The sequence below is a fragment of the Myotis nattereri genome, assembly GCF_964212035.1.
Source record: "Myotis nattereri genome assembly, chromosome: 5".
Classification (NCBI taxonomy): domain Eukaryota; kingdom Metazoa; phylum Chordata; class Mammalia; order Chiroptera; family Vespertilionidae; genus Myotis; species Myotis nattereri.
In genome coordinates, this window is record NC_138080.1 from 22,127,758 (window position 1) to 22,154,567 (window position 26,810).

General features: G+C 49.3%; 3 protein-coding genes across 4 annotated transcripts; 2 read left to right on the forward strand and 1 right to left on the reverse strand.

Annotated features, from left to right (window-relative positions):
• The first annotated feature begins 3,938 nt into the window (after positions 1-3,938).
• Positions 3,939-7,957, forward strand: CALR (calreticulin). Its single transcript, XM_081091798.1, has 9 exons — positions 3,939-4,246; positions 4,632-4,733; positions 4,916-5,119; positions 5,556-5,650; positions 5,741-5,950; positions 6,032-6,145; positions 6,233-6,376; positions 7,033-7,125; positions 7,211-7,957. Exons 1-9 carry the CDS (start codon positions 4,156-4,158, stop codon positions 7,406-7,408), a joined length of 1,251 nt encoding a protein of 416 aa, XP_080947924.1. The 5' UTR covers positions 3,939-4,155; the 3' UTR covers positions 7,409-7,957.
• Positions 7,958-9,517: 1,560 nt separating this feature from the next.
• RAD23A (RAD23 homolog A, nucleotide excision repair protein) lies at positions 9,518-15,526 on the forward strand. Of its 2 annotated transcripts, none has more exons than XM_081091454.1 (9): positions 9,518-9,776; positions 11,126-11,287; positions 11,455-11,636; positions 11,776-11,831; positions 11,965-12,092; positions 12,344-12,422; positions 12,547-12,680; positions 14,241-14,405; positions 14,487-15,526. In XM_081091454.1, exons 1-9 carry the CDS (start codon positions 9,705-9,707, stop codon positions 14,598-14,600), a joined length of 1,092 nt encoding a protein of 363 aa, XP_080947580.1. In that variant the 5' UTR covers positions 9,518-9,704; the 3' UTR covers positions 14,601-15,526. The 2 variants fall into 2 exon arrangements, with proteins under 2 accessions (XP_080947580.1, XP_080947581.1); XM_081091455.1 differs by having other exon boundaries at positions 12,386-12,422.
• A 148-nt stretch (positions 15,527-15,674) lies between these two features.
• GADD45GIP1 (GADD45G interacting protein 1) lies at positions 15,675-17,607 on the reverse strand. The gene is made up of 2 exons (XM_081091456.1): positions 17,235-17,607; positions 15,675-16,039 (listed from the first exon to the last, which is right to left on the reverse strand). Exons 1-2 carry the CDS (start codon positions 17,582-17,584, stop codon positions 15,721-15,723), a joined length of 669 nt encoding a protein of 222 aa, XP_080947582.1. The 5' UTR covers positions 17,585-17,607; the 3' UTR covers positions 15,675-15,720.
• Between the last annotated feature and the right edge of the window lie 9,203 nt (positions 17,608-26,810).

Genomic DNA, 26,810 nt, shown 5'->3' on the forward strand with positions numbered 1-26,810 from the left:
CCGCTCTGGCTGGACTTGTGGCGTCTGCTGGCTGGAGCGGTCAAACCGGTTGGCCTGAAGGACAGTCCCAGCGTGGTTTTAGGTGTCGTCCCTCCCCACCTGCAGCGGGGCGGGCTGCGGGCCGCGTGACCTTGGGCTTCCCCCCTCCTCTCGGCCTCGGAGCCCTCATCCTTCCGGGACTCTCTGCCCCCCTAGAACTGTGGGTGGGGGGCTCCAGAGCTAATCATTCTCCTGATATCAGCTACTTTTATTTTTTTTAATTTTTACTTTTTTAATATATATCTATTTTTTATTGATTCCAGAGAGGAAGGGAGAGGGAGAGAAACATCAAGGAGGAGAGAGAATCATTGATTGGCATGCCCCCTACTGGGGATGGAGCCCACAACCCGGGTGTGTGCCCTTGATGGGAATCGAACCCGAGACCCTTCAGTCCACAGGCCGGTGATGCTCTAGCCACTGAGCCAAACCAGCTAGGGCTACTTTTAAATTTTCAAAGGGAGGTGGGGTAGGGACCATCCCCATTTAAAGAGGGGAGAAGGACCCACCTAATAACAGTTATAGTCCAGGTTATAGTTATAGCCGCTACCTGGACACCCACCCGTGTGCCCAGCCCAGTGTTAAGTGCTTCAGGTGTGTTATTTCATTCTCCCCAAACTTTCTTTCTTTTTTTTTTTTAAATATATTTTATTGATTTTTTACAGAGAGGAAGGGAGAGAGATAGTTAGAAACATCGATGAGAGAGAAACATCGATCAGCTGCCTCCTGCACATCTCCTACTGGGGATATGCCTGCAACCCAGGTACATGCCCTTGACCGGAATCGAACCTGGGACCTTTCAGTCCACAGGCTGATGCTCTATTCACTGAGCCAAACCGGTTTCGGCCTCCCCAAACTTTCTGATGTAGATAGTGATATAATCCCCGTTTCGCAGATGTGGAAACTGAGGCCCAGAGGGTACTGTGATTTGCGCATGTTTCTATGAGGAGCTGGTAGGGATGGAATCAGAAACTGTAATCACCCCAGATCCCATCCAGCCCCCTACTCCATGCTTTGAGGAGACCAATGTCAGGGCAATAGTGCGCGGTCTGAGTCAGTGCTGGCCTACAGATACGTAATGTGAGGCACAAATGCAATTTAACATTTTCTAGTAGCAACGCTAAAAACAAAATGGGTGAAATTAATTTGAAGAACTAACCAAATCTGATCTGTCCGTTCGTCACATAAACACTTTATAACATTTATTTTATTTATTTTTTAATCCTCACCTGAGGATATTTTTCCGTTGATTTTTAGAGAGAGTGGAAAAGAGAGGGAAAGACAGTATGGGGGAAAAAAGAGAAAGTGAGAAACATATCGATTGGTTGCCTCCTACAGGAGCCAGACCAGGGCCCAGGTCAGGGAGGAGCCTGCAACTGAGGTCCATGCCCTTGATTGGAATCAAACCTGGACCCTTCAGTCGCAGGCTGACCCTACCCACTGAGCCGAACCAGCTAGGGCCGTGGTTGGCAAACTGCGGCTCGCGAGCCACATGTGGCTCTTTGGCCCCGTGAGTGTAGCTCTTCCACAAAATACCACGTGCGGGCGCGCACATACAGTGCGATTGAAACTTCGTGGCCCATGCGCAGAAGTCAGTATTTTGTGGAAGAGCCACACCCAAGGGGCCAAAGAGCTGCATGTGGCTCATGAGCCGCAGTTTCCGAGCCACAGTTTTGCCGACCACTGAGCTAGGGCAACACTTTATAACATTTCTAATGAAATGTTTTACATTCTTTTTTCCATACTCAGCCTGGAAAACGTGTATTTTACATTGACATTTCAGCTCAGACCAGCCACATTTCAAATGGTCAACAGTCACATGTGATCAGACAGCACAGTACATTGTAATCCCTGGTCTGCCATTTGCGTCACTCAGTCAAATCGCTTAATCTTTCTGTTTCAGTTTCCTCACCTGGATGGAGATAGGAGCCCAGGTTATCGTGAGAATTGTGAAATAGTGCCCACCCATGTATGCAGCATTTGTTAATACGAAATTGAGCGTGGATTGTGTGTCGGGCACTATTCTAAGCAGTATGCCTTTACTCACTTAACTATCACACTTGTTATTTGAACCTAGAAAATGGGGTTACTAATACTCCCACAATCATGACTCTACAGGGAAGTCCTGATTTAAAAAAAAATCAGATTACATTCCTCAAAGTCCCTCCTTTCCTTCAAAGCACGTTCCCCATTACAAAAAAAAAAAAAAAATTTCCTGGAGTCCTTCCTTCTACCACAGATGAAGTAGGTTTTAAGCCTGCTCTGGGCCAGGTGCTGCAGGAGACACTGGGGAATGAACAAGACAGCTCAGAGTCTACCCTCAGACAGGAAACACTAAACTCACGTGTCCATGGCACTTGGTGGAAGGGAGGGAAGCCAGGAGGGTCAGTGGCAGGAGTGATCACCCCAGACTTGGGACTCCTTCTAAGGGGGCCAGGTTGGGCCATACAGCCTGGGGGGTGGGGGGTGGGGCAGAATCCCAACTTCTCCAAAACCCCTCCTTCCTCCCTTTTCTGAGTTCCTGCCACTGGTGGGAAGGCTCCCCCCATTCCTCAGTTCACTCCCAGGTTCCCAGACCCAGGGCCTTTTTGTTAGAGTTTGGGAAACCCCTCACCCTGCTTCCTCCTTCCTGAAGACGGGAGGCAGGCAGCTGGTGTTCCACACCGTCAGTCATCTGACTCTGGCTTCAGAGGACTCTAGACCAGCGCTTCTCAACCTGTGGGTTGTGACCCCCCTTCCGGGGTCGAAAGACCCTTTCACAGGGGTCACCTAAGACCATCGGAAAACACACATATATATAATTACATATTGTTTTTGTGATTAATCACTATGCTTTAATTATGTTCAACTTGTAACAATGAAATTGGGGGTCACCACAACATGAGGAACTGTATTAAAGGGTCGCAGCATTGGGAAGGTTGAGAACCACTGCTCTAGACTCAGGAGTCCTGCCCCTCTCCCTTAGATCTTATCTTCTTTACCATCTGTCTACTTTCTTCCTCTCCAACGGCACCCCCTGCTCTCTCATCCTTGGCCGTTTAATTGCAAAAGCCAGGCCGTTTGTGGAAGACCACAAAGCAGCGACCCCTTTCATTTACTGGAGGTGGAGGGGTGGGGGTGGAGGTGGGGGAGGCGGGGTAGTAAAGGAGAGGCAGGCTGCAATTCGGGTAACAACCTTACCGGGCCCTAGGAATCACAGCCTATAGTCACATCTTCAAGCCTTCTGGGCTTCCTTCCCTGCCCCAGGATATCCTAAAAGCTTTGAAAGCATTTCTTCTGGGCAGCACCTGCCCAGGGTCGCTCTTCCTGGTTCTCCTGTGACTTTAGGGAGGCTAAGGGGCTTGCGCCAGGTCACACGGCAGCCGTCGTCCGGGCTGCCAGGCGCTAGGGACCGCACAGAGGGAACAGCTAGAATTCGCTCTGCTGGCCTGCAGGACTGCGGCGCCGGGGTGGGGTGTGAAGTGAAGACCCAGAGCCCACGCGCTTGGTGGCCTCTGCTTCATCCTGGGGGAGGAGCAATGGGTGCGGTGGGAGAGGGACAGAGGCAGAGAGAGACGGCGCCTCGTATCGGGCGTTCTCCAAATGCAGAATAGAAAACCTTGCTCACACCTCCCTGCAGAGGGGATAGGAGGAGGGAAGGCTGGAGCAGGGTCCTAATCCTGCGGGATGACACCTGCTCTCTCGCGCGCGCTGGTTCTTGAAACGCCCGGATCCTGAGCTAAGCGCGCGAGCGAGGGCGGGGTTGGACCCAGGTCTGGTCACATGACCTGGTCAGAGGGGCTGGAGGCCCCTACCCCACCGGTGGGCGTCCCCCACAACGCGTGGTCGACCCTCATTGGCCAGTGGTGCGGCCAATAGAAATCGGCCATCTGGGATCCCAGCGTTCCGAGGCACAGCCTAACCTGCTGAGCTGAGGAGGGCCCAATGGAAGGTCAGAACCGTGGCTTCTAACCAATGAAAAGGCAGGAGGGGCGGGCTAAGAGGTCGGGCCATGTTGGTTTGAAGGGCGGGCGTGTATAAAAACGTACGGCCAGCGGCAGCGTCCGTCCCTGCTGCAGAGCTGCTTTTGGAGAGGTGACTTAAAGGGCCCGCTGCGCGCCGCCGCCCCCTCGGCCCGCCATGCTGCTACCCGTGCCGCTGCTGCTCGGCCTTCTTGGCCTGGTCGCTGCCGAACCCGTCGTCTACTTCAAGGAGCAGTTTTTGGACGGAGGTAACGCCTGGCCCCGCCTCGAGGCCGCTCCGACGCCGCGACCGGCCCCCCAGCCCAGATCTGCGTTGTCGCCTGTAATTACTGCTCAGAGGGCCAACACGGTGGCCTCGGGGACTAGAGCCGCAGGCGACACTTCTTTCCCGCGTCCCTGGGGAGCATGGAGGGCGCAGCGGCCTCCCGCGGCGGGAGTTAGGGTTCGTCCGAAGATACCTTAAGCTACAGGAGGTGTCAAACTGAAGGTTGGGGTCGGGCACTCGGGGGATTTCCTCCCTTGCCTGCAGCCGTTTGTGGCTCCCGGTAGATGTGTTTGGGCGGCCGCGGAGGGCGGATGGGGGGCGGGGAGGAATCAGCGCAGCCACACTGACCTGCCCCTCTGCTGCTGTAGACGGGTGGACCGACCGCTGGACCGAATCCAAACACAAGTCGGATTTCGGCAAATTCGTCCTCAGCGCCGGCAAGTTCTACGGTGACCAGGACAAGGATAAAGGTAAGAGCCTGGAGCTGGGTGCTGAGATTCAGGAGGACTTCCTGGAGGAAACCCTCGTCACTGACGGCCAGGGTATCCGCAGGAGCCGGGCAGGCAGAGGAAGGGGAATGGCTGTCTGTATCTTTGACTCTTAGGGTCCCTGGGTTGGGGCCAGCTGTGACCTCACTGCTGTCCTCTGCTAGGGCTGCAGACGAGCCAGGATGCCCGCTTTTACGCCTTGTCTGCCAGATTTGAGCCTTTCAGCAACAAGGACCAGACGTTGGTGGTGCAGTTTACTGTGAAACATGAGCAGAACATCGACTGCGGGGGCGGCTATGTGAAGCTATTTCCAGACAGTCTGGACCAGACTGACATGCACGGGGACTCTGAATACAACATCATGTTTGGTGAGGGGCCCCGCCCTGTTGCTGACCTCTGATTAGAGGGAGACAGACCCATCCATGAGTGCCTTGTAGCCCACAAAAAGTGGTCTTCAGAGCCTAGGAATACCCTGTCAGACTTTCCTTTGAAGAGGAGGCGGAGGGGATAGTTACAGCAGCAAATTGTTGCATTGTTATTGTTGATCTAAGGCTGTTAATTTGTGAGATCTTATGTAGGTGTTTTCCAATTTTACAAGTGAGAAGACTGAGTTCTAGAGAGTGGGTGTTTTTTTATTTTTTTCAATACTCCATTCATTGTCCCTTAGAGATAGTTAAGGTCTGAATATTTTCAGTCTTAATAGACCTGAGTTTAAGAGTCAAGCTTTCCTTTTGTAAATTGGGGTGGGAGGCCTGGCAATGGTGGGCCACCTCTGACCCTTAACTGGACCTGCTTCTCACCTAGGCCCTGACATCTGTGGCCCTGGGACCAAGAAGGTTCACGTTATCTTCAACTACAAGGGCAAGAACGTGCTCATCAACAAGGACATCCGTTGCAAGGTGTGCCTGGGGGTGGTATCAAATGGCTGCCTGGGGTAGGCTCAGAGGCCAGTCCAGTGGGCAGGGCCACTCATCTCCTGCCTTCTTCAGGACGATGAATTCACACACCTGTATACTCTGATTGTACGGCCCGATAACACCTACGAGGTAAAAATTGACAACAGCCAGGTGGAGTCTGGCTCTCTGGAGGATGATTGGGACTTCCTGCCACCCAAGAAGATAAAGGATCCTGATGCTTCAAAGCCTGAAGACTGGGATGAGCGGGCCAAGATTGATGACCCCACAGACTCCAAACCTGAGGTTGGTGCTTGGGCAGGGGCTTCCCACCATGGAGGGGTGGTGGAGAGCTGGGACGGCGCTGACCTCCTCATGTACTTTTAGGACTGGGACAAGCCCGAGCACATCCCTGACCCCGATGCTAAGAAGCCTGAGGACTGGGATGAAGAGATGGATGGAGAGTGGGAACCACCAGTGATTCAGAACCCAGAATACAAGGTGGTCTTGGGGCTCCAAGCAGAGCGGGTACATAGTGGGGAGCACACTGACTTCCACTCACCTTCCAGTTTCCTTCTCCTTCCGCAGGGCGAGTGGAAGCCCCGGCAGATCGACAACCCGGATTACAAGGGCACTTGGATTCATCCAGAGATCGACAACCCCGAGTATTCTCCTGATAGCAGTATCTATGCTTATGAGAACTTCGCTGTTCTGGGCCTCGACCTCTGGCAGGTGCGATGTGGAGGCAACAGGAGGATCCCTAGGGGACCTCAAGTGCTCAGGATCACCCAGGAGGAAAGGGACAAGGGTGGGATTCAATCCTAGGCAGGTATGAGCCTAAAATGGTGCTTTTTCTGAAGAATTTCCTGGTCTGTCTCTATCACAGCACCCCCCCAACCCCCCCTGCCCCCCCCCCACCCCACACACACCCATACACACATACAAACCTCTTTGAGGTTCTGTATACTTTGTGCTAGGCACTTCTTCAAGAAACTTTATCTAAACCAACTCATTAACTGCCCCAATGACCTAAAAGGTGGTTAGATAGTCCCATTAAAATATTAGCTTCAGAGAGACCACATTTTTTCTTTTTGTTCAGTGATGTACCCCTTCTGTGCCTAGAACCTGACACATAGTAGGTACTAGAAAAATAATATGCACACGGGGGTGAGACCCCGTTGTATAGATGGAGATAGTAACGTGCAGAGGATTCACCAGTCCAAGGTCATATAGGTGGGAAATGGCAGAGCGGGGTTTTGAACCCAATCAGCTTGTTTTTTAATCACAATGTTAGGCTGTGGCAATGTGCAGTGGCAATGGAACCTGAGGCCAGGGCCATGGAGTGTCCCCACTCTGACCATCCTTCCATCCATCATCCTTCTCCCCAGGTCAAGTCTGGTACCATCTTTGACAACTTCCTCATCACCAATGATGAAGCATATGCCGAAGAGTTTGGCAACGAGACGTGGGGAGTCACAAAGGTGGGACAAGTGTCCACTCCTGGGTCAAGGGGTGGGCAGGGCAGGCAGGTGGGGGCCAGGCCTTGAGTGTGTGATCTGCATGCAGGCAGCAGAAAAGCAAATGAAGGACAAGCAGGATGAGGAGCAGAGACTGAAGGAGGAGGAGGAGGACAAGAAGCGCAAGGAGGAGGAGGAGGCAGACAAGGACGACGACGAGGACAAAGATGAAGATGAGGAGGATGAGGATGATAAAGAAGAGGATGAAGAGGAAGATGGTGCTGGCCAGGCCAAGGATGAGCTGTAGGGGCCACACCATCGCTTCCAGGGCTGGACTGAGGCCTGAGCGCTCCCGTCACAGAGCTGGCCGCGCCAAATAATGTCTCTATGAGACTGGAGAACTTTCCTTTTTTCCAGGCGGGTTCCAATTTGGGGTAGATTTTGGTATTGTTCCCGCCCTCCCCCCCTTTTTTTATTGGTGTTTTGTCTTTGATTCTCCTTTGGCCCCATCTTTTTTGACATCTTTGCCTTCTGTCCCCTTCTCCCCTTTAAGTCCCTCAGTTCCCCTTCCAACCTTGGGGGCATGTGGGGTGTTGAGTAGCTCCAGGGCCAATATTTCATCTGTTCTCCTTCCTGGAGCCCAGAGGGGGGCAGGAAAAGAGGATGGACCCCTCAGCCCCCCAGCACTGAGGAAGATTGGGGCTCCTAGGGCTGAGCTCTGATACCCCCACCAGCTCCCTTTCTTCTCTGCCTCCATTACTGGGCCACTTGGTGGGGCAGTGGGTTCTAGCTCAGCTCACACTGAGAATGTAAGAACTACAAACAAAATTTCTATTAAATTAAGTTTTGTGTCTTCTTCCTGTGTCTCCTTCTGGGAGAAGACAGACATCAGGGAACTGAAGGTGGCCTTTTCTTAGTGGGTGACTTCAATAAGGTTGATTTTTCAGCCACTAAAACAGCTGGGTGTCCCATAAAGTTACAGGGGTCTTTGTTTAGCCCCCACAAAGCACTGGGAGAAGGACTAAGTGCCATTACAGATACTGCAGGTATTTACTCACAACTCGATGAGTCCTTGCACCAAACTGGTGAGTTTTTATTCTAGTACCAGTTCAGTTTGATGAGGAGACCAGTACAGAATATTAGAGGTGGGACAGGGATTTAATTAAAACCCACACCTTACATACTATCTTACACCATCTATATTAACAACTATGTACTTTTTACCTATTATGGAGCAAGACTACATAGAACAATTGAATAGTGATAAAAGCTATTCCTGTTACAATCACGGTTCAGAGGAGGTATTTAGCGGGCAAGCTGGGTTTAAACTTGAAGGGAAAGAGGTTGAGTTGTTGCATAGATGGTGACAGAGGAGGGTCTGGGCTCCTGAGGCTGGCCTAGGCCTGCTGTGCTGGGGTTCACAAGGCTGCCACTGAAGTCCTGGCCTGCTTTGTGGAAGCTTCTAGGCTCAGGTTGCGTAGTAAAGGGAGAAGCTGCAGGACCCGGTTACAGTTGGGCAGTGAGTGAGTATGGTTGGGTGACTGCCTGGTTCCAGGCTTGGGTGAGTGCTTACATGGGAACCATGAGAAGAACAGGTACAAAGGGAAGTCAACTGGGAGATTAAACACAGCTTCACTTCCATCCATTCCCCCCAAATACTCAACCCTTCATCTTTGTTCTTTGGGTTGGCCTCCAGGTTTCCCTCCTGTGTCCTGGGGCTGAGCCCCAGTCCTTTGGGACGCCTCCAGGATTGGTATGTCCAGGGCAAGTTTATGGAGAGACTTCTGAATGCAGTGTAAGGGGCCTTGAAAGTTAATATCTTGCTTAAATACTTTTGGGGTCAGACTGGGGATAAGGGGGGTGGGCAAAGTGGTTGGGAAAGGGGCGAAGATATGGGAGACCCAGAAACTTAAAGTATAGGGGCATTACAAAAAATTCAGCTCTCAGGAATGAATGAATGAGGCCACAAAATGGCTCTGCTTCCACAGCCAAATGCATTAAAAAAAAAATATTTTCACTTGTTTAATTGATGACCTTTCAAGTATCCTTTCCTGTCTTAAGTTCTACTTTCAGGGCCCGATGGGGTTCCTGTCAGGATGGACAGACCAGAATAAAACTAAATTGGAAAGTGCAAAAACGATGAAGACTATCTATGGAGAAATACAAGTATCTATAACAAGCTCATGAACATTTTTGTTCAATGTCATAAACTCTTAAGGGTGAACGTAGGGGCGCTGGAGCCATTTTGTGGCCGCATGACGTCACTGCTAACGGTCATGGCGTCACTCGCAGGAAGCCACGTGACAGGCCTGCTCAGCCGGGAGCATCCCTCTCTCCAGCAGCGCAGAATTTAGTGTGCGCATGCGTGACCCGAAAGGACCTCTCATACGCATGCCCAAGAAAGCCCAAGGTGGGGGGTGGGGGGAGGGGAGACGAGAAGGGGAAGAGCGCGCGCGCGCCGGTCACGTGCTCTGATTGTCTGCGCGCGCAGCGCCTGCCCCGGAAGCGGTCGGCAAGCGGTGCGGCTGGGCACTAAGATGGCGGCGGCGTGAATTGCATGTTGTGTGAGGGTCCCGGGGCCGCCGCGTCGCTCGGGCCCCGCCATGGCCGTCACCATCACGCTCAAGACGCTGCAGCAGCAGACTTTTAAGATCCGCATGGAGCCTGACGAGACGGTGCGAGCCAGGCTGGAGCCTGGGATGGGAGTGACGGGTTCGGAGGGTGGTATGGGGGCGGGGAGGCAGAGATCCCGGCGGGAGGGCTGGAGAATGGCGCGGTTCGGTGCCGATTCACTCCTCCCAACCTGCCTGACTTTCCCGGACCACTCCGCCTCCCTTCCCTTAATGGTCTCCCGCCTAGCCCCTGGTGGCTGGGACGGCGCTCACGGTCCGGTCTCCGGACCAGGCTCCACCCCCGGGGCGCCTGCCAGGCCCCGGGTCTAATGTCAGCGCTCTCGCGGGGCGCGGGAGACCGACTCGGATGCCCGGCCGGGCTGCGCTCCCCGGGACGGGGGCTCTGAGTTCTCAGCTTGGCAGGCGTCTCCTCGGGACGTTGGTGGCCGAGTCTGGGAGTAGCGGCCAGTAGATGCCCACTGATGACGGCTACGATGATGATAATGATTATAAGTGGCCTGAGTTTCAGTGGTCCTTGTTGGCCGTTTGTTCTTTGCTGGTCGCTGAGTTTTTACTGTTATTATCTTACTAAATCTGCAAAACAGGCCTGTCATTTGGGGACTCTTGACTCCTCACTTTACAGATCTGGAAACCCTAAGGAACTTGGCCATAACCTTATACAGCAAGTATGGCAGAGCTAGGATTCAAATTCGATTCTGCCTTATGTCAGAGCCCACAGTGTAACTATTCTGCTTTTTTAGCTGAAAAGGGAATTTAGGACCCAACAAACATACGGACGGTTTATGTACTTGGCACTTTCTGCACAACCACCCCATGAAGGAGACATTGACATCCACTTTTTGCAGAAAAGGAAACACACAGGTTTTTGTTTTGTGTTTTTTGACCTGCTCAACTCTTTGACTTTGGGGGAAATTACTTAACCTCTCTGTGCCTACATTTTCTTAAATATGAAATGTTGTGAGGCTCTAAAGATGTGGCACATATGCATTTATGATAGCCCTGTTAACTTACGCTCTCAGTAAGAACTGGGCACTGTCTGCAGTGTGGAATGAGGAACCCTCTTAACTCCCCAGATTGTGTTGTTTTTCACCACACTGTTCATCATCTGAAATACATATTTGTTTTTTCTCTTCCCCCCATGAGTGACATCTCTATGAGAAGAGGGCCTTGTGTTTTGTTTCCTGCTGTGCCTTCAGTGTCTGAAACAGCACCTGGCGCATTATAAGTGTTCTGTAAATACTCGGTTGAATGTTGGAATGATCACATAACTCAAATCTAACATACTTGACTATGAATCTTAGCTTTGTCATCAAGGCTTTCAGCCTCTTCTCCCCAATCTAGAAGAGAAGAGAGAATCTTGCGATTTGCAATGACTGCATCCCTTCCTACAGGTGAAGGTGCTAAAGGAGAAGATAGAAGCTGAAAAGGGTCGTGATGCCTTTCCTGTGGCTGGACAGAAACTCATCTATGCTGGCAAGATCCTGAGTGATGATGTCCCCATCAGAGACTATCGCATAGATGAGAAGAACTTTGTAGTTGTCATGGTGACCAAGGTGGGTGAAATATGCTGGTTCTGAGGATCAATGGATTAGCTGGGGAGCTGGCTAGAGCCTGTGTGCCCATGAGAGATTAGCTGTGAATAGGGTGGGGCCTGGATGTGACTGGATGTTGAGGCTTGATAGGGATACTGACGCCTGTTCCCTTTTTCTGGGTATGACAGGCCAAAAACAGCTCAGGCACCTCAGTACCCCCAGAGGCCTCATCCACTGCTGCCCCTGAGTCCTCCACATCCTTCCCGCTGGCCCCCGCCTCAGGCATGTCCCATACCCCACCTACCGTCAGAGAAGACAGGAGTCCATCGGAGGAATCCGTCCCCACGGCATCCCCGGAGTCTGTGTCAGGGTAAGGCAGGGAGCAGCAGTCCCAACTTGGGCCCTGTTCTCCCAGCACATTCCATTGCCCACATATGTGGTCTTACGCACACAGGGGGAGGGCAGGCCTCCAGAAGCCAGGGTCCGATTTCTCTCTCTTGAATTTGCAGCTCTGTTCCTTCTTCAGGTAGCAGCGGGAGAGAGGAAGATGCAGCCTCCACGCTAGGTGGGTGGGCAGTCCCTGGGGCAGAAGTGACTGGGTGTTCCAGCCATCAGTTGGGTCTTGTGTGGGTTTGGGAGGGTCTGGGAGCTCTCCTTCCCTTTCCCTGGTGACCCAGATCTCACTGCTCCCTCCACAGTGACTGGCTCTGAATATGAGACGATGCTGACGGAGATCATGTCCATGGGCTATGAGCGGGAACGGGTCGTGGCCGCCCTGAGAGCCAGCTACAACAACCCCCACCGAGCCGTGGAGTATCTGCTCACGGTGAGGTGGGGGTACAGCCTCCTGGGGAGGCTTCTACGGAGTACATGGGCTTCAGTGCCCTGATGGGTGGTCAGGGAGGCAAAACCTGCCCCCAAAAGCCTTTGGGTTGTGGTACCAGCCAGGAAAGGCTTTCTACAAAGGGCTGGACATGAGTGGATGGGTGGGCCTCACCTACCTCCTGCCAGGGCTGAGCGTGCAGGAGGGAGGCAGCGGGTGTTCTGTGCTTTAGAACTAAATAGGACCCCTGACAGGGAATTCCTGGGAGTCCCGAGCCAGAACATGGTTCTGTCCAGGAGAGCCAAGTGTCTGAGCAGACGTCCACAGAACCAGGTAAGTGAGTTGGGAGGTGTGCATGTGGGGTGTCTGCTGTCAAGGCATCAGACTTCTCCCTCCCCAACCCCCATGCTTCTGGGAGCCCAGCCTGGGGTCTGACTACATGCCTCTTTCCTGCCAGCGGGAGAGAACCCCCTGGAGTTCCTGCGGGACCAGCCCCAGTTCCAGAATATGCGGCAGGTGATTCAGCAGAACCCGGCGCTGCTGCCTGCCCTGCTTCAGCAGCTGGGCCAGGAAAACCCACAGCTTCTGCAGGTGCGGCCCTGGGGCCTCAGAGGGAGCCAGTGTGGCCAACACCTCCCCTCCCTGTGGGAACCAAAGCCCGAAAGAACGAGCCTGGTCCAGTACCTGCGTAGGCATTCCTCTGTACTTGGAAAATTGGACTAACAGTGGTCCCTTGGTGCTCCCTTTGACCTGTTTTATATAATCCTCCCAATCACCATGTGAGGGTGTGGGTACTGTCATCATTGTCCTCATGGAAGAAGACCCCAGAGGCTTGGAGCAGCGGGCAGCTGGTGGAGTGTCCGCCTCCAGCTTCTGCTCCTGTGCTCTGTCTTCTGGGTCTTGTGACTCTGGCTGTGTCTTAGCTGCACATACAGCTGGTGCTTCATACATGTCATGTCAGTAAGGTTTCATTGCAGCACCTAGGACCACTGTGCCCTAGTTGCTCTGGGTCCTCCATGAATGCCTGCCTCTCACCGTTCAGGACCAGTCGCCTGCTGCTTCTCCCCCCACTTCTGTCTTATGCTGGCTCCTCCTGCTCACCTCCTCCAGCTGTTGGAGAGCCCAGGCTGCACATCTGTTCTTTATCTGCACTCAGTCTTCCCCATGCATCCTCCTGGGGCCTTCGGTCTGTGGTGACCCCCAAATCTGTGTAACCAGGCCAGACCTCTGGATGCCATGCTTTTCCATGGCTGACTTAATGCCTCCATGAAAGTGCTCTCCAGGTGTGTTTTCAGAACAGACCCTCTTCCCATCCCTTTCTGTCCCCACACGGACCAGCCTGGGGGCCTTCTGGGGTCGTCTGTCACCTGGCATGTCTGCTCCACTTCTGGAACATTTCAGTCAGTCCAGCCTTGCACTCTAGTTTGGTAGCTGGTATTTCACCTCCCGCCTGGTTGCCTGGTGGCCAGGCCGCTTTCTGCACAGCCCTCACAGTCCATTCTCTATTAGGAGCCAGAGTCTCGAAAAAGCACTTTCTCCATTCAAATGAAAATTGTCAGATGTACATAAAAGTTGACAGTTTTATCAGAACCCCTAGATAGGCAATATGCAGATGCATTTATGTTTTTAAAAGGTACACAGATTTACCCATCACCACTGTGGTATCCCATTACAGTACAAGGCCATAGAAGAAAGCAAGTCTGGCCCCTGCTTTCCTATCTGATCTCATTTTCTATTCTTCCCTCTCTTTCTTGTTTACTTGGTTTAGCCAAATGGATCTTGTTTCTGGGACTTGTCAAATGCATCCCCACCCTTTGGCTTTTGCACTTGCAACATGTTCTACCTGGGGGAAACTTCCTTCTCTCCTGGCCCAAAATGACTTTCCTAGCCTAGTGTCTGCCCTACTGTATGCCAGGCCCAATATTTACATTGTAAATAATTATCCACTTATTTGCTTGTTTATGGCCTATCTCACCACTCTGGAACATCAGCTCCACCAGGGCAGGGTCTGTTCACCACTGTTGCTATTTGGCTAGAATAGGGACCTTCAACATACTTTACTAAGTGAATGAAAAACAAGGGCTATGATAATAACCTAGGGGAGGTGGGCCAAAGGCCTTGGGTTGTCATCCCCTGCCCTCTGTCACACAGCAAATCAGCCGGCACCAGGAGCAGTTCATCCAGATGCTGAACGAGCCCCCTGGGGAGCTGGCGGACATCTCTGACATTGAGGGTGAGGTGGGTGCCATAGGCGAGGAGGCCCCACAGATGAACTACATCCAGGTGACGCCACAGGAGAAGGAAGCTATAGAGAGGGTAAGAGGCCTGGCTGAGGGGTAACCCTGCTGGTGGGCAGGTCCCCCCACTCCCTGCTCATACCTGCCCATCTTCCCACAGTTGAAGGCCTTGGGCTTCCCAGAGAGCCTGGTGATCCAGGCCTACTTCGCCTGTGAAAAAAACGAGAACTTGGCTGCCAACTTCCTCCTGAGTCAGAACTTTGATGATGAGTGATGCCAGGAAGCCAGGCTGCCTACTGCCCCACCCTACCCCCAAATCTACAAAAGTTTTATAAAAGAAAAAATATATATATATTCATGTTTATTTAAGAAGTGGAAAAAAGTAAAAAATCTTAAAAAAACAACAACCCAACTTCCCAGCCTCCTGAAGTGGCTCCTATTCCCATCTTAGCCTGAGATGACCTGGGCTAGACAGCTGTCCCCCCATCCCCTGCCTTAGCTCAGCCTGCTCCTGCTCCAAGGAGCTGGCAGGACTGGAAGTGACAGATGGGCCCCTCTTGGCCTCTGTCCCAGCTCCCTGCAGCCAGATGGAGAAGCGGCTGCTTGCTTCCCCATCCCCCGAAGAGCCCTTAAGACCCCCTTACCCTGGAAGGGGAAGGGGAAGCTGGAGCCCCCAACTTTGATCTTCTGTTGGAATGGCCCAAGTCTTCCCATCTGGGGTGAGCACATTCTGGCCTTGGCCTCTAGCCTGCATCACTTCAATGGGAGGAAGCGGCCAGGCTTCTGTCTGGGGAAGGGGTAATGGCAGAGCCGCTCTGGAGGTCAAGGCCACCCCAGAACAGAACCCTGTCTCTGATAAAGGTTTTGAAGTGAATAAAGTTTTAAAAGCCCATCTGTGGTCTGTGCCTGCTGGGGCTTTCCACTCCAGCTTGTCTGGCTCTGGGGGTTAGTTGGGCACAGGAAATGTGGGAATGCCAAGAAGGGACAGAGGCCTTCAGCCTGTGCAGATTGGGGCTCCCAGTGTATTCTCCCTCAGAAGCTGTCTCCTTCCCTGCAGTGGGCCCCAGTCACATCTTGGTCTTGAAAGGGCTTGTTTCTTCCTATCCCCACCCCCCATCATCACCACTCTGTTTTGGCTAAATTTCCCCCCTGGTAATTACTGGAGATTAATGTTAGTAAACAGAAGCCTTCTCCTCTGCCATCTGCTCCTACATTATTTCCTCATTGCATCCCCTGTTCTCTCCTGAAACATGGTCTAGAGTCCCCCAGTGAGCAGCCCCAGGGAAGGATGGGGATTCCCTGGCCTCAGATATTGGGGAGGGGTACACTGAGAGAGGACACAGCTCTCCAAGAGTGAGGCTGTTGGGCAGCAGGTTTTATTGAGAAAGAAAAGCTCAGGAGCTGGGTGCCGTGGAGTCTGCTGGGTCCTGGTCTGCAGTGGCGGCCATTGCAGCAATTCTTGCCTCCTTCTTCTGTCTTTGTTTTTCCTCCTTGAGGCGCTTGCGCTGCTGCTTCTCCAGGTCCTGCAGCAGCTCCTGGAAACGGGTACTCCTTGGGTCCACGTGGTAGCCCAGGCGCTCCTGGGCTTCGGCCTGCAGCCTGGCTCGCCGCTCCTTGTCTGCCTTCTCCTTCTCCCTGCGCTCCCGCTGCTGCCGCCGCCAGTTCTCAATCATCTGTGGCATCTTGGCCATGCTCTCGGCAATGAGCTGCTCCCTGTGGGGGAAGGAGGGTGAGAGGTGAGGAAAGTGACACCCAACCAGAGCAGCACACATCTACCCACATCCCACCCTCAAGTCTGCCCACATGTTGCTTCTCAACTCCATGGAGATGAAAAACTGGGACGATTTATCTTGACCATTATCTAGTGAACAGGCAGTAGAGATTAATTTATGTACGACCTAGACTAGAGCATGAGAGGGCCAAGCCCCGATAACCCCCAGGAGCAGACCCCAAGTTAACATTTCACAGCTGTCTAGTGAGCTCTGTTTCACACACCATGCCGGGCCATTCCCAGGGACATCACTGACCACCTCCTGTGAGCCAGGCCCAGTTCTAGGCAGAGCATAAAGACAAGAAATGGATTGGATCTTTCCATCCAATCCTAAGTTTGTAAGTGCCAGTTATAGCCCCATTTTAAGGATTAGAAATGTGAGGCAGGAAGAACTAAAGCCTCAAGACGGTTACCTAGCTGGGGTGGGCAGAGACAGGAGAGAGGTTCCCATCCCATTTCCGTTAACTGCCTGGGTGACTGGACTGGCTCCACCTCCCAGGCCTCAGTTTCCTCATTCCTAATGAGGGTGGTCCCCCTTCCTCCTAGAGCTGCTGTGCAAGTAAGAACATTAAACACCGAGGACACAAACGGCCTGCCCCCCACCTTGCCTGCTTTGGCTGGCTCCTCACTCTAGGAAGTGGCACAACCCTGAGGCCCTTGGTCTTGCCTCCATACTTTGGTTAAGGCTAATCCTTTAGACCTGCTTACGAGTCCGACCTCTGCTCTGGATTCCAGACCTCATCGCTTTCCAATGAGGGCCTGGCTGTTCCCGAAAGCACGTTCCTACCTCAGGGCCTTAGCTGTGCCCTCCACCCAGAACCTTTCCTTCTGCGGTCATTCAGGTCTCTGCTTAAACTTCAGGGGTGAGTCCCAAACCAAAGCCGCCCTCCGAGTGCACCCTTCACCAAATTTTATCTTCCTAATGGCTCTGTTGCCATCTGAAATGTTTTGTTCCCTGCTGTGTCCGCACCTGGGACAGGCCTTGCACACAGTAGGCGCTTGAACAGTTACTCAGAAGTCTGCTTTGCAGCACGTAAATCTACAGCAACACAAACCCCACGATAACCGCCCGCTGGGGTACAATTCACGCATTGGGCCGCGAAGGGCGCGACCGCAGCCCCGACGGCACGCACGCACCTGGCCTTACGCTTCTGCTCCTCGGCCAGCTGCTGCACCCGCAATGACTCCTGCATGGCCGCCAGGCTCGGGTGCCACTCGCTCTCCTCGGCCTCCAGCTCGCGCAGCTGCTCCTGCGACGGCCACAGCGAAGCCGGGTCCACCCCGGAGGCTGCGCCATGCCGCGCGAACTGCTTGGCCGCGTGGCGCGGCCCCAGCTGCCAGGGCGGGGTCAGTAGGTCATCAGGGTCCGGCCACCAGGGCCCAGGCGAGCGGCGCGGGGGCGGGGGCGCCCGGTAGGTACGGAAGCCTGGGCCCAGTGTTGTCGCCAGCCCGAGCAGGCTGCGGGACCGCCGCACGGGCGCCGCCATCTTGGCCGTGTGGGGTCCTCGCTGGCCGGCCGGGCTGCCCTCAGCGCTGCCTGCGCGCAAGCGGGCCCGATGGAAGGAGTGTGCTTGTTAGGGCAGTGGAAAGGAGAGGTGTAAACATTTTTTATACATCTTCAAGTCGAATTTAAAATATTATTTTAGCAATTACTTATTAAAATGGTATTTAAATTTTATATATTTAAAATAGCACTTAAATTTTTTCCACAGAAGTAATTTTTATTACTATTTGTGTAATATTTTAAAATGTTTTTATTTCAGAGAGGAAGGAGAGAGAGAGAGAGAGAGAGAGAGAGAGAGAGAGAGAGAGAGAGAGAGAGAGAGAGGAGAGAGAGAGAGACATCAATGATGAGAGAATCATTGATTGATTAGCTGCCTCCTCCAGCCTCCCCTTCCTCCTCCCCACACACTGGAGATGGAGCTGCAACCTGGGCATGCGCCCTGACTAGGAATCCAATGGTGACCTCCTGGTTCATAGGTCAAGGCTCAAACACTGAGCAACACCAGTTGGGCTGGAGACATTTTGGTAATAGCAATTAAGACTGACGTGAAGTGGTCTGTGCACTCCCCAGTGCTGTGCATTCAGTGAATCCCAAGGAACAGCCCAGGGAACCAAGGAATCTGGAAGACGGGTGACCTCTTCCAGCACCATGGTTTGTTTTGTTTTGTTTGTTTGTTTCTATTTATTTATTGGCTCGTTTTATTTTTATTTTTTAAATATATTTTATTGATTTTTTTATAGAGAGGAAGGGAGAGGGATAGAGAGAATCATTGATCAGCTGCCTCCTGCACACCCCTTACTGGGGATGTGCCCACAACCAAGGTATATGCCCTTGACTGGAATTGAACCTGGGCCCCTTCAGTCCGCAGGCCGATGCTCTATCCACTGAGCCAAACCAGTTAGGGGTAGGCTCTTTTTATTTTTTAAAAATCTTTATTGTTGAAAGCATTACATATGTCCCCCCCCCCCCCATTGGCCCCCTCCAGCCTGCCTCCACCCCAGGATTTCACCACCCTATCGTCTATGTCCATGGTAAAGGTTCATTTAAAAAGTATATATTTTTATTGATTTCAGAGAGGAAGGGAGAGGGAGAGAGAGATAGAAACATCAGTGATGAGAGAGAATCATTGATTGGCTGCCTCCTGCACATCCCCTACTGGGGATTGAGGCTGCAACCCGGGCATGTGCCCTGACCAGGAATCAAATCTGACCCCCTGGTTCATAGGTTGATGCTCAACTACTAAGCCATATTGATTGGACCCAACCACTATTTTTGAAAGAGGATTTCAGCCTTAAAAAGGAAGGAAACTTTGACATGCGACAATATGGATGAACCTGGAAGACCTTATGCTAAGTGAAATAAGCCAGTCACAAAAGGACATGTGTTGTATTATTCCATTCATAGGAGGTCCCTAGAGGAGTTAGAGTTATGATGGGTGCCAGGGGCTGGGGAGGAGAATGGGGAGTTAGTGTTTAATGGGGACAGAGTTTTAGTTTGGGAAGATGACAAAGTTCTAGAGATGGATAGTGGTGATGATTGCAAAACATTGTGAATGAATGTGCTTAATGCCACTTAAAAATGGTTAAAATGGTAAATATATGTTATATATATATTATTATCAAAAGAAAGAAAAGAAAGGAAGGAAGAATTGCAGTTTGCTCAGTGAGCCAGGAAGCCTGGACAAGAATATTTGTAGGTCACAGCAATACTGTATATATCCCAAGCTGGATTCCATGCTATGGATTCTCAGTCATTTCACCCCCATTTTTTAAAAAAATATATTTTATTGATTTTTTACCGAGAGAAAGGGAGAGGGATAGAGAGTTAGAAACATCAATGAGAGAGAAACATCGATCAGTTGCCTCCTACACACTCCCTGCTGGGTATGTGCCCGCAACCAAGGTACATACCCTTGACCGGAATCGAACCTGGGACCCTTGACTCCGCAGGCTGACGCTCTATTCACTGAACCAAACCGGTTAGGGCTCACCCCCATTTATCTGCAGTAGAAGGGATACCTAAAAATGTTTCAGCGAACAGAATACTATACAGGAATGCAAGAGCAGAAATTACAACTGCTCACAGCAATGTAGATGTCTCATAGACCTCATATGCAACAAAGGAGGCAGGACTGAATTCCCCTTCATTCTAGAAGTCAGGATCAGACACCTGTGGTGGGGATGAAGGGGCATCTAGGTGGTGGTCACATGGAGGGGGTTGATTTGAAACAGGTCATTGAGTTGGGCAACCTATTCTGCTTGCTTTTCTCTGTGGATATATTCCATATTATTTCTTGATCTGGGCTACAGTGATACCTGAGTTATAATTATTCTTTAAGCTGTATATAACTATATGTGTCGGTTTCCCAGTTCCCTGTAGACTTCTTATATTTCACAATTTAAAAATGAAAATGCAAGCAACAAAAAGGATTACAGCAAGTAGTCTTACTCCTACCTGCTCCCCATCTTCCCTTCCCCATCTGAGCACTCCTCAACTTGTTTTAGTTTCTTATGTATCCTAGAGAGTTGCTGTATACATTATTTACAGTATTAATTATTTCATAAGAACAGAAAAGTACAGTGACATGTCATTATCTCAGGTTTAATAAATACAGGGTGGTACAAAATACAGAAGTAGATTTACAGTTGTTTGTATGGAGAACAATACAAGAATCTATAATAGCCAGAACTGGTTTGGCTCAGTGGATAGAGCATCGGCCTGCGGACTCAAGGGTCCCGGGTTCGATCCCGGTCAGGGGCATGTACCTTGGTTGCGGGCACATCCCCAGTGGGGGGCGTGCAGGAGGCAGCTGATCGATGTTTCTCTCTCATTGATGTTTCTGGCTCTCTATCCCTCTCCCTTCCTCTCTGTAAAAAATCAATAAAATATATTAAAAAAAAAGAATCTATAATAATAAAAGCATAATATGCTAATTAGACCAGACCTCCTTCCGGACAAAGCTGGGGCTGCAAGGGAAGCCCGGGCCCTGGGTGCCAGAGGGAAGCTGGTGCTGGCAGCCGGGGGAAGGAAGGCCTACTCCTGCACAAATTTTGTGCATCGGGCCTCTAGTTAATAAATAATAATGCAAGAGCCCTGGCCAGTGTGCTCAGTGGTTAGAGCGTCTGCCTGCACACCAAAGGGTTTGCGGGTTCAATTCCTGGTCAAGGGTAGGTACCTGGGTTGTGGTTTGCTCCCTGCCCTTGGTCAGGATGGGTTGATGTGTCTCACATTGATCTCTGTCTCTCTGTTTTTCTCTGTCTTCCTCCCTCCCTGTCTTCCATTCTCTCTGAAAAGCAATGGGAAAATAAATTAATTGATTAATAATAATACAAGAAAAAACTCTCTTTTGTGTATTCACAACTGTAAACCTACTTTCATCCTACCCTGTATTTACACTTTGACTTGATTACTTTAGACCATTTTTTAAAAATTTCTTTTTTATAAAACTTGACCCCTTATGAAAGCCTCCAATGACAGTAATACCTCCATCTACAAATGCCACCCATTTCCCTCGCCGCCCTCTTAAGGATTAACAATTATTTTGAAATTAGTTTACTCTTCCAGGACCAGCCTTTATGCATTCACTACTCATCTGGAGTCTGTGGAAACAATGTACAATCTATATATTATTTTTAAATATATTTTATTGATTTTTTTACAGAGAGGAAGGAGAGAGATAGAGAGTTAGAAATATCGATGAGAGAGAAACATCGATTAGCTGCCTCCTGCACATCTCCTACTGGGGATGTGCCTGCAACCCAGGTACATGCCCTTGACCGGAATCGAACCCGGGACCTTTCAGTCCGCAGGCCGATGCTCTATCCACTGAGCCAAACCGGTTTTGGCTGCAATCTATATTTTTAAACAGTGCACATAAATGGTATCTTGAAGGTATTAATTTGCAACTTTTCTCTCTTCTACTTTCCAGATGTTTCCGTGTGGATCCCTGTAGGTTTATTGTACATGTTATGTAGTGTGTTTTTCACATTGTGAGTCATGGGGCCATTTATTGATTCAGGAAATCAACGAGGTAGGTTACAACCAGCACTTATTTATTTCTAGGTTTAAAATTAAGGGAAGAATAATTTATAAACATTTTTAATTAAAAAAATTTTTTAAAATATATTTTATTGATTTTTTACAGAGAGGAAGGGAGAGAGATAGAGAGTTAGAAACATCGATCAGCTGCCTCCTGCACATCTCCCACAACCCAGGTACATGCCCCTGACCGGAATCGAACCTGGGACCTTTCAGTCCGCAGGCCGACGCTCTATCCACTGAGCCAAACCGGCTTCGGCCGATCAGCTGCCTCTTACACACCCCCTCCTGGGGATATGCCCACAACCAACGTGCATGCCCTTGACCGGAATCGAACCTGGGACCCTTCCATCCGCAGGCTGATGCTCTATCCACTGAGCCAAACCGGTTAGGGCTAAAAAAAATTTTTTAATTGTGACAAAATACACATAAGACTTACTATTGTAACCACTTTTAAGCATATTACTCAGTGGCATTAAGCACATTTACATCATTGTGTAATCACCACCACTATCCATCTCCAGGACTTTGTCATCTTTTTTTTAAATTTAAAGTCTTTATTGTTTAAAATATACATACTAGTATGTCTCCATTGGCCTCTCCCCGGCCACTCCCACCCCCCAGCACATGCTCTCACCCCCCTACTATCTGTGTCCATTGGTTATGCTTGTATACATGCATACAAGTTGATCTCTTATCCCACCCCACCTCCGCTCCCCTGCTTTCCTTCTGAGGTTTGATGGTCTGTTCAATGCTTCTGTGTCTCTGGATCTGTTTTTATCAGTTTATGTTGTTCATTATATTCTTCAAATGAATGAGATCATGTGATATTTATCTTCCTCCGACTGGCTTATTTCGCTTAGCATAATGCTCTCCAGGTCCATACATTCTGTTGCAAATGGTAAAAGCTCCTTCCTTTTTACAGCAGCATAGTATTCCATTGTGTAGATGTACCACAGTTTTCTAATCCACTCATCCGCTGATGGGCACTTAGGCTGTTTCCAAATCTTAGCTATTGTAAATTGTGCTGCTATTAACATAGGGGTGCATATATTTCTGATTGGTGTTTCTGATTTCTTGGGATATATTCCTAGAAGTGGGATTACTGGGTCAAATGGGAGTTCCATTTTTAGTTTTTTGAGGAAACTCCATACTGTTTTCCACAGTGGCTGCACCAGTCTGCATTCCCACCAGGACTTTGCCATCTTACAAAACAGAAACTCCATCCCCATTAAACACTAACTCCCCATTCTCCCTTTCCTTAGCCCCTGACACCCACTATTCTACTTCGGTCTCTATGAATTTAACTCCTCTAGGGACCTCATATAAGTGGAATCATACAATACTTCTTCATCTATGACTGGCTTATTTCACTTAGCATAATGTCCTCAAGTTTATCCACATTATAGTATGTTTCAGAATGTCCTTTCTTTTTAAGGCTGAATAATATTATATATATTTACTACATTTTGTTTATCCATTCATTCACTGATGTACATTTGAGCTGCTTCTACTTTCTTTTATCGATTATGAATAATGCTGCTATGAACATGGGTGTACGGTGATTATTTAATGGAAAAAATGGAATAAAAATATCAGATTGTATCACATGTAGTAAGGGTAAGTATTGTTTGGTAAAACTTTTATTTCTGTCATATATACATGGATGTATATACTAGTATTCCAGTTGCAATTACATGCTAACCTTCCCTAAGTAACCGTTTTTATTATGCTCATGAATGATGTGGATCAGGAATTTAGGCAGGGCACAGTGGGGATGGCTTATCTCTGCCCCATGCTGTCTGTAGCCCCAGCTGGGAAGAATTCAAAGTTGAGTGTCTAGATGCTAGTCCTCCAGAATCATCAGAAGGAATCTTCGTTCATTCATGTCTCATGATTGATGCTGGCTGGAGCCTCAGCTGGGCTGTCAGCTAGAATATCTATACAGTGGTCTCTTCATATGGGCCAGTTTGAGCTTCCTCACAACATGGCAGCTGGGTCCCAAATGAACAAGGCTGAAAAACAGGCATTTTGGAAGTCACATGACATCATTTTTGTTGTACTGTATTCTATTGGTCAAGCCAGTCACAAAGGTTGTCTCAGTTCAAGGGGTGGGGCCAAAGACCATGTCAATCAAAGGACTGTCAAGGTCTCTTTGTCAAGACCTGTAAATAAAATGTATTTCTTACTGTGCCTAGTGGTGGGGGAAAAAAAGTTTGAAAAAAAACAACAACAAACTCTGCTTGATATTGTCTGTGGTATGAATAAACTATAATTATTCATACCATCAGGATGTTTTGATGGACATTTGTTTCCAAATTGTTTGGGTTTTTTTTTTTAGAATTTTTTAAAATATATTTTATTGATTTTTTACAGAGAGGAAGGGAGAGGAATAGAGAGTTAGAAACATCGATGAGAGAGAAACATTGATCAGCTGCCTCCTGCACACCTCCTACTGGGGATGTGCCTGCAACCAAGGCACATGCCCTTGACTGGAATTGAACCTGGGACCCTTCAGTCCGCAGGCCGACGCTCTATCCACTGAGCCAAACCGGTTAGGGCCAAATTGTTTGTTTTGATTGCGGAAATGATGCTGCAGTGAGCTTGTATAATGGGGAAGTTTTCCTAGAGTTCTCAACAAATCCAGGTCTTTCCCCAGCGTTTCCTGAGGGACAGATGTGGTTGAGATCTGTGGTTGAGGTCCAGGGAATGAAGCAAATGGAGGGTGGAGGACAGGTGAGTGCATCAGGCAGGGGCCAGCCATGCAGGCATTAGAGGACATGATGAGGGTTTGTACTTTTATTCTAAGGACAACGGGGAGCCATGGGAGGGCTTTGAGAAGAGGAGTGGTGGATGTGATTTGTGATTCTCCTCTGGTCGCGAAACTGAAAAGACATTGAGTGGGTCAACATGTGGGCACAGGAAGACCCATTAGGAAATAGAAGGGGCATGTCATGTCACCATGCGGTCCCTGAGACTGTGCAATAATTACCTGTGCTATTACCAGGCCTAGAATTTTCTCCCAGGATCTTTACCGATGGGCTTTTTTCTTGTCATTCAGGTTGCACTGGGTGATCACTTCCTGTAATTTTTGGATCTTGGAAGATGCAGGAAATGAGGTAGAGATGGTCCCTCACCTCAGACAGCTCACAGACTTTGGGTGAGATACACACTAATTATAGTGGAGGTGAAAAAGGAAGAAAGTGCCTGGAATGGGGCCGATGGACAGTCAGGTGTGGCACTTCTGAACTGCAGATTCCTCCCAGGTCCAGGTCAGGAAATTTGGAATCATGTTGAGAAACATCAGCCTAGAGATTAAGAGAAGGCACTCTGAGGTCAAAACCTGGAGAGTTTCAGCTGCTGGCCAGCACTGGGCACATAGTCAGTACCAAATGGTCATGGGAGAGGGGCTTCTGAGGGCAACCCTTAAATTGAGGTAAACTTCACACAACATAAAATTAATCATTTTAGCCTGGCCAGTGTTGCTCAGTGGTTGAGCATCAACTCATGAATCAAGAGGTCACAGTTCGATTCACAGTCAGGGCACATGCCTGTTGGAGGAGAGAGAGAGTAACATCAATGATGAGAATCGTGCAGAAGGCAGCCGATCAATCATTCTCATCATTGATATTTCTCTCTCCCTCCCTCCCTCCCTCTCTCTCTCTCTCTCTCTCTCTCTCTCCCCCTTCCTCTCTGAAATCAATAAAAATATATTAAAAATTTAATCATTTTAAAGTGAAAACTTCAGTGCCATTTAGTACATTCACAATGTTGTGCCATCACCACTTCTATCTAATTCTGGAACATTTTCATCACCCAAAAAGGAAACTCCATACCCATTAGCAGTCACTCCACTTCTCCCCTCCCTTTAGTCCTTGGCAACCACTAATCTACTTTCCATTTCTATGGAATTGCCTATTTTGGAAGTTTCATATAAATGGAGTCATACAATATGCGACTATTTGTGTCTAGATTCTTGTACTTAGCATGTTTTTGAGGTTCATCCATATGGTAACTAACATATATCAGTACTTGTTATGAACTGAGTTGTATCCCCTCAGAATTCATGTGTTAAGGTGCTAACGCTCAGTGTTAACCTCAGTGTATGACCATATTTAGAAATAGGGTCTTTAAAGAAGTAATTTAATTAAAATGAGGTCATTAGGGTGCAAAGATACAGAGCGAAGATGACCATCTGCAAGCCAAGGAGAGAGGCCTCAGAAGAAACCAACCTTGCTGACACCTTGATCTTGCACTTCTAGCCTCCAGAGCCATGAGACAATCAATTTATGTTGGTAAAGCCCCCTAGGTACTTTATTATGGCAGCCCGAGCAAATTAATACAGTACTTCATTGATTTTTATAGCTGAATGATGTTTCATTGTAGGGAATTGTTTTTCTTGTATCCAAAGATGGAAAAGAACCTAAATATCCGAGAATAGAGGACTTGTTAAAGAAATGACTGAATATCATAGGATGGAATACTATGCAGATGTTAAAAAAGAATAAGGGCACTCTTTATGTCCTGGTTCTTAAAGTGTGGTTCCCTGGCCGTAGCATCAACATCACCTGGGAATTTGTTAGAAATGCAAGTTCTCAGGCTCCAATACCAAATCAGATACTCTATGGGTGGGGCCCTCTGTGTGGGAGCCCTCCGGCTGACACTGATGCAGGCTCAAACCTGAGACCTATTGCTGTATATAACGATGTAGCCCAGGGGTTCAAAGCAGCCCTGGGGTGCTTTTTAAAAACATTAGTGTATGGGGCTCATCCCCAAAGATTCCAGCATGATTGATCCAGAGCAGGGTCTGGACAACAATTTCCCACTTAAAAGTGACTTGAATGTGCAGCCAGGAATGTGAACCACTGATAGGGAGTAAGTGTGAAAAGCCAGGTGAAAAAGAGTCATGTTTCAAAATGTTCTTTGCAGGAATGTGATGGTTAAAATTTGGATAATGGAGAAATAAATTTTGGGTATGTATATGCAGTAGAATATTCTTTATCAGTGAAAAGAATGGAATACGAAATGGAGTACTGGTGAAAGTTAAAAGAATCTATATATTATGAATCTATATATTATATATAATCTATATATTAAGTTAAAAACACACAAAACAATTTTATGTATCTTTTGTGAATGGATATATGTGTAGTAAAACTATGAATACAACC

What these genes read in the sequence shown, in the direction of transcription:
- CALR (XM_081091798.1), top strand. Translation starts at nt 4,156, where the DNA reads ATGCTGCTACCCGTGCCGCTGCTGCTCGGCCTTCTTGGCCTGGTCGCT. An exon ending in TGAATACAACATCATGTTTG is followed by an intron (nt 5,120 to 5,555) that starts GTGAGGGGCCCC and finishes CTTCTCACCTAG; the next exon opens with GCCCTGACATCTGTGGCCCT. An exon ending in TTCAGAACCCAGAATACAAG is followed by an intron (nt 6,146 to 6,232) that starts GTGGTCTTGGGG and finishes CTCCTTCCGCAG; the next exon opens with GGCGAGTGGAAGCCCCGGCA.
- RAD23A (XM_081091454.1), top strand. Translation starts at nt 9,705, where the DNA reads ATGGCCGTCACCATCACGCTCAAGACGCTGCAGCAGCAGACTTTTAAG. An exon ending in GCATGGAGCCTGACGAGACG is followed by an intron (nt 9,777 to 11,125) that starts GTGCGAGCCAGG and finishes CCCTTCCTACAG; the next exon opens with GTGAAGGTGCTAAAGGAGAA. An exon ending in AGATGCAGCCTCCACGCTAG is followed by an intron (nt 11,832 to 11,964) that starts GTGGGTGGGCAG and finishes CTCCCTCCACAG; the next exon opens with TGACTGGCTCTGAATATGAG.
- GADD45GIP1 (XM_081091456.1), bottom strand. Translation starts at nt 17,584, where the DNA reads ATGGCGGCGCCCGTGCGGCGGTCCCGCAGCCTGCTCGGGCTGGCGACA. An exon ending in GAGCAGAAGCGTAAGGCCAG is followed by an intron (nt 16,040 to 17,234) that starts GTGCGTGCGTGC and finishes CTTCCCCCACAG; the next exon opens with GGAGCAGCTCATTGCCGAGA.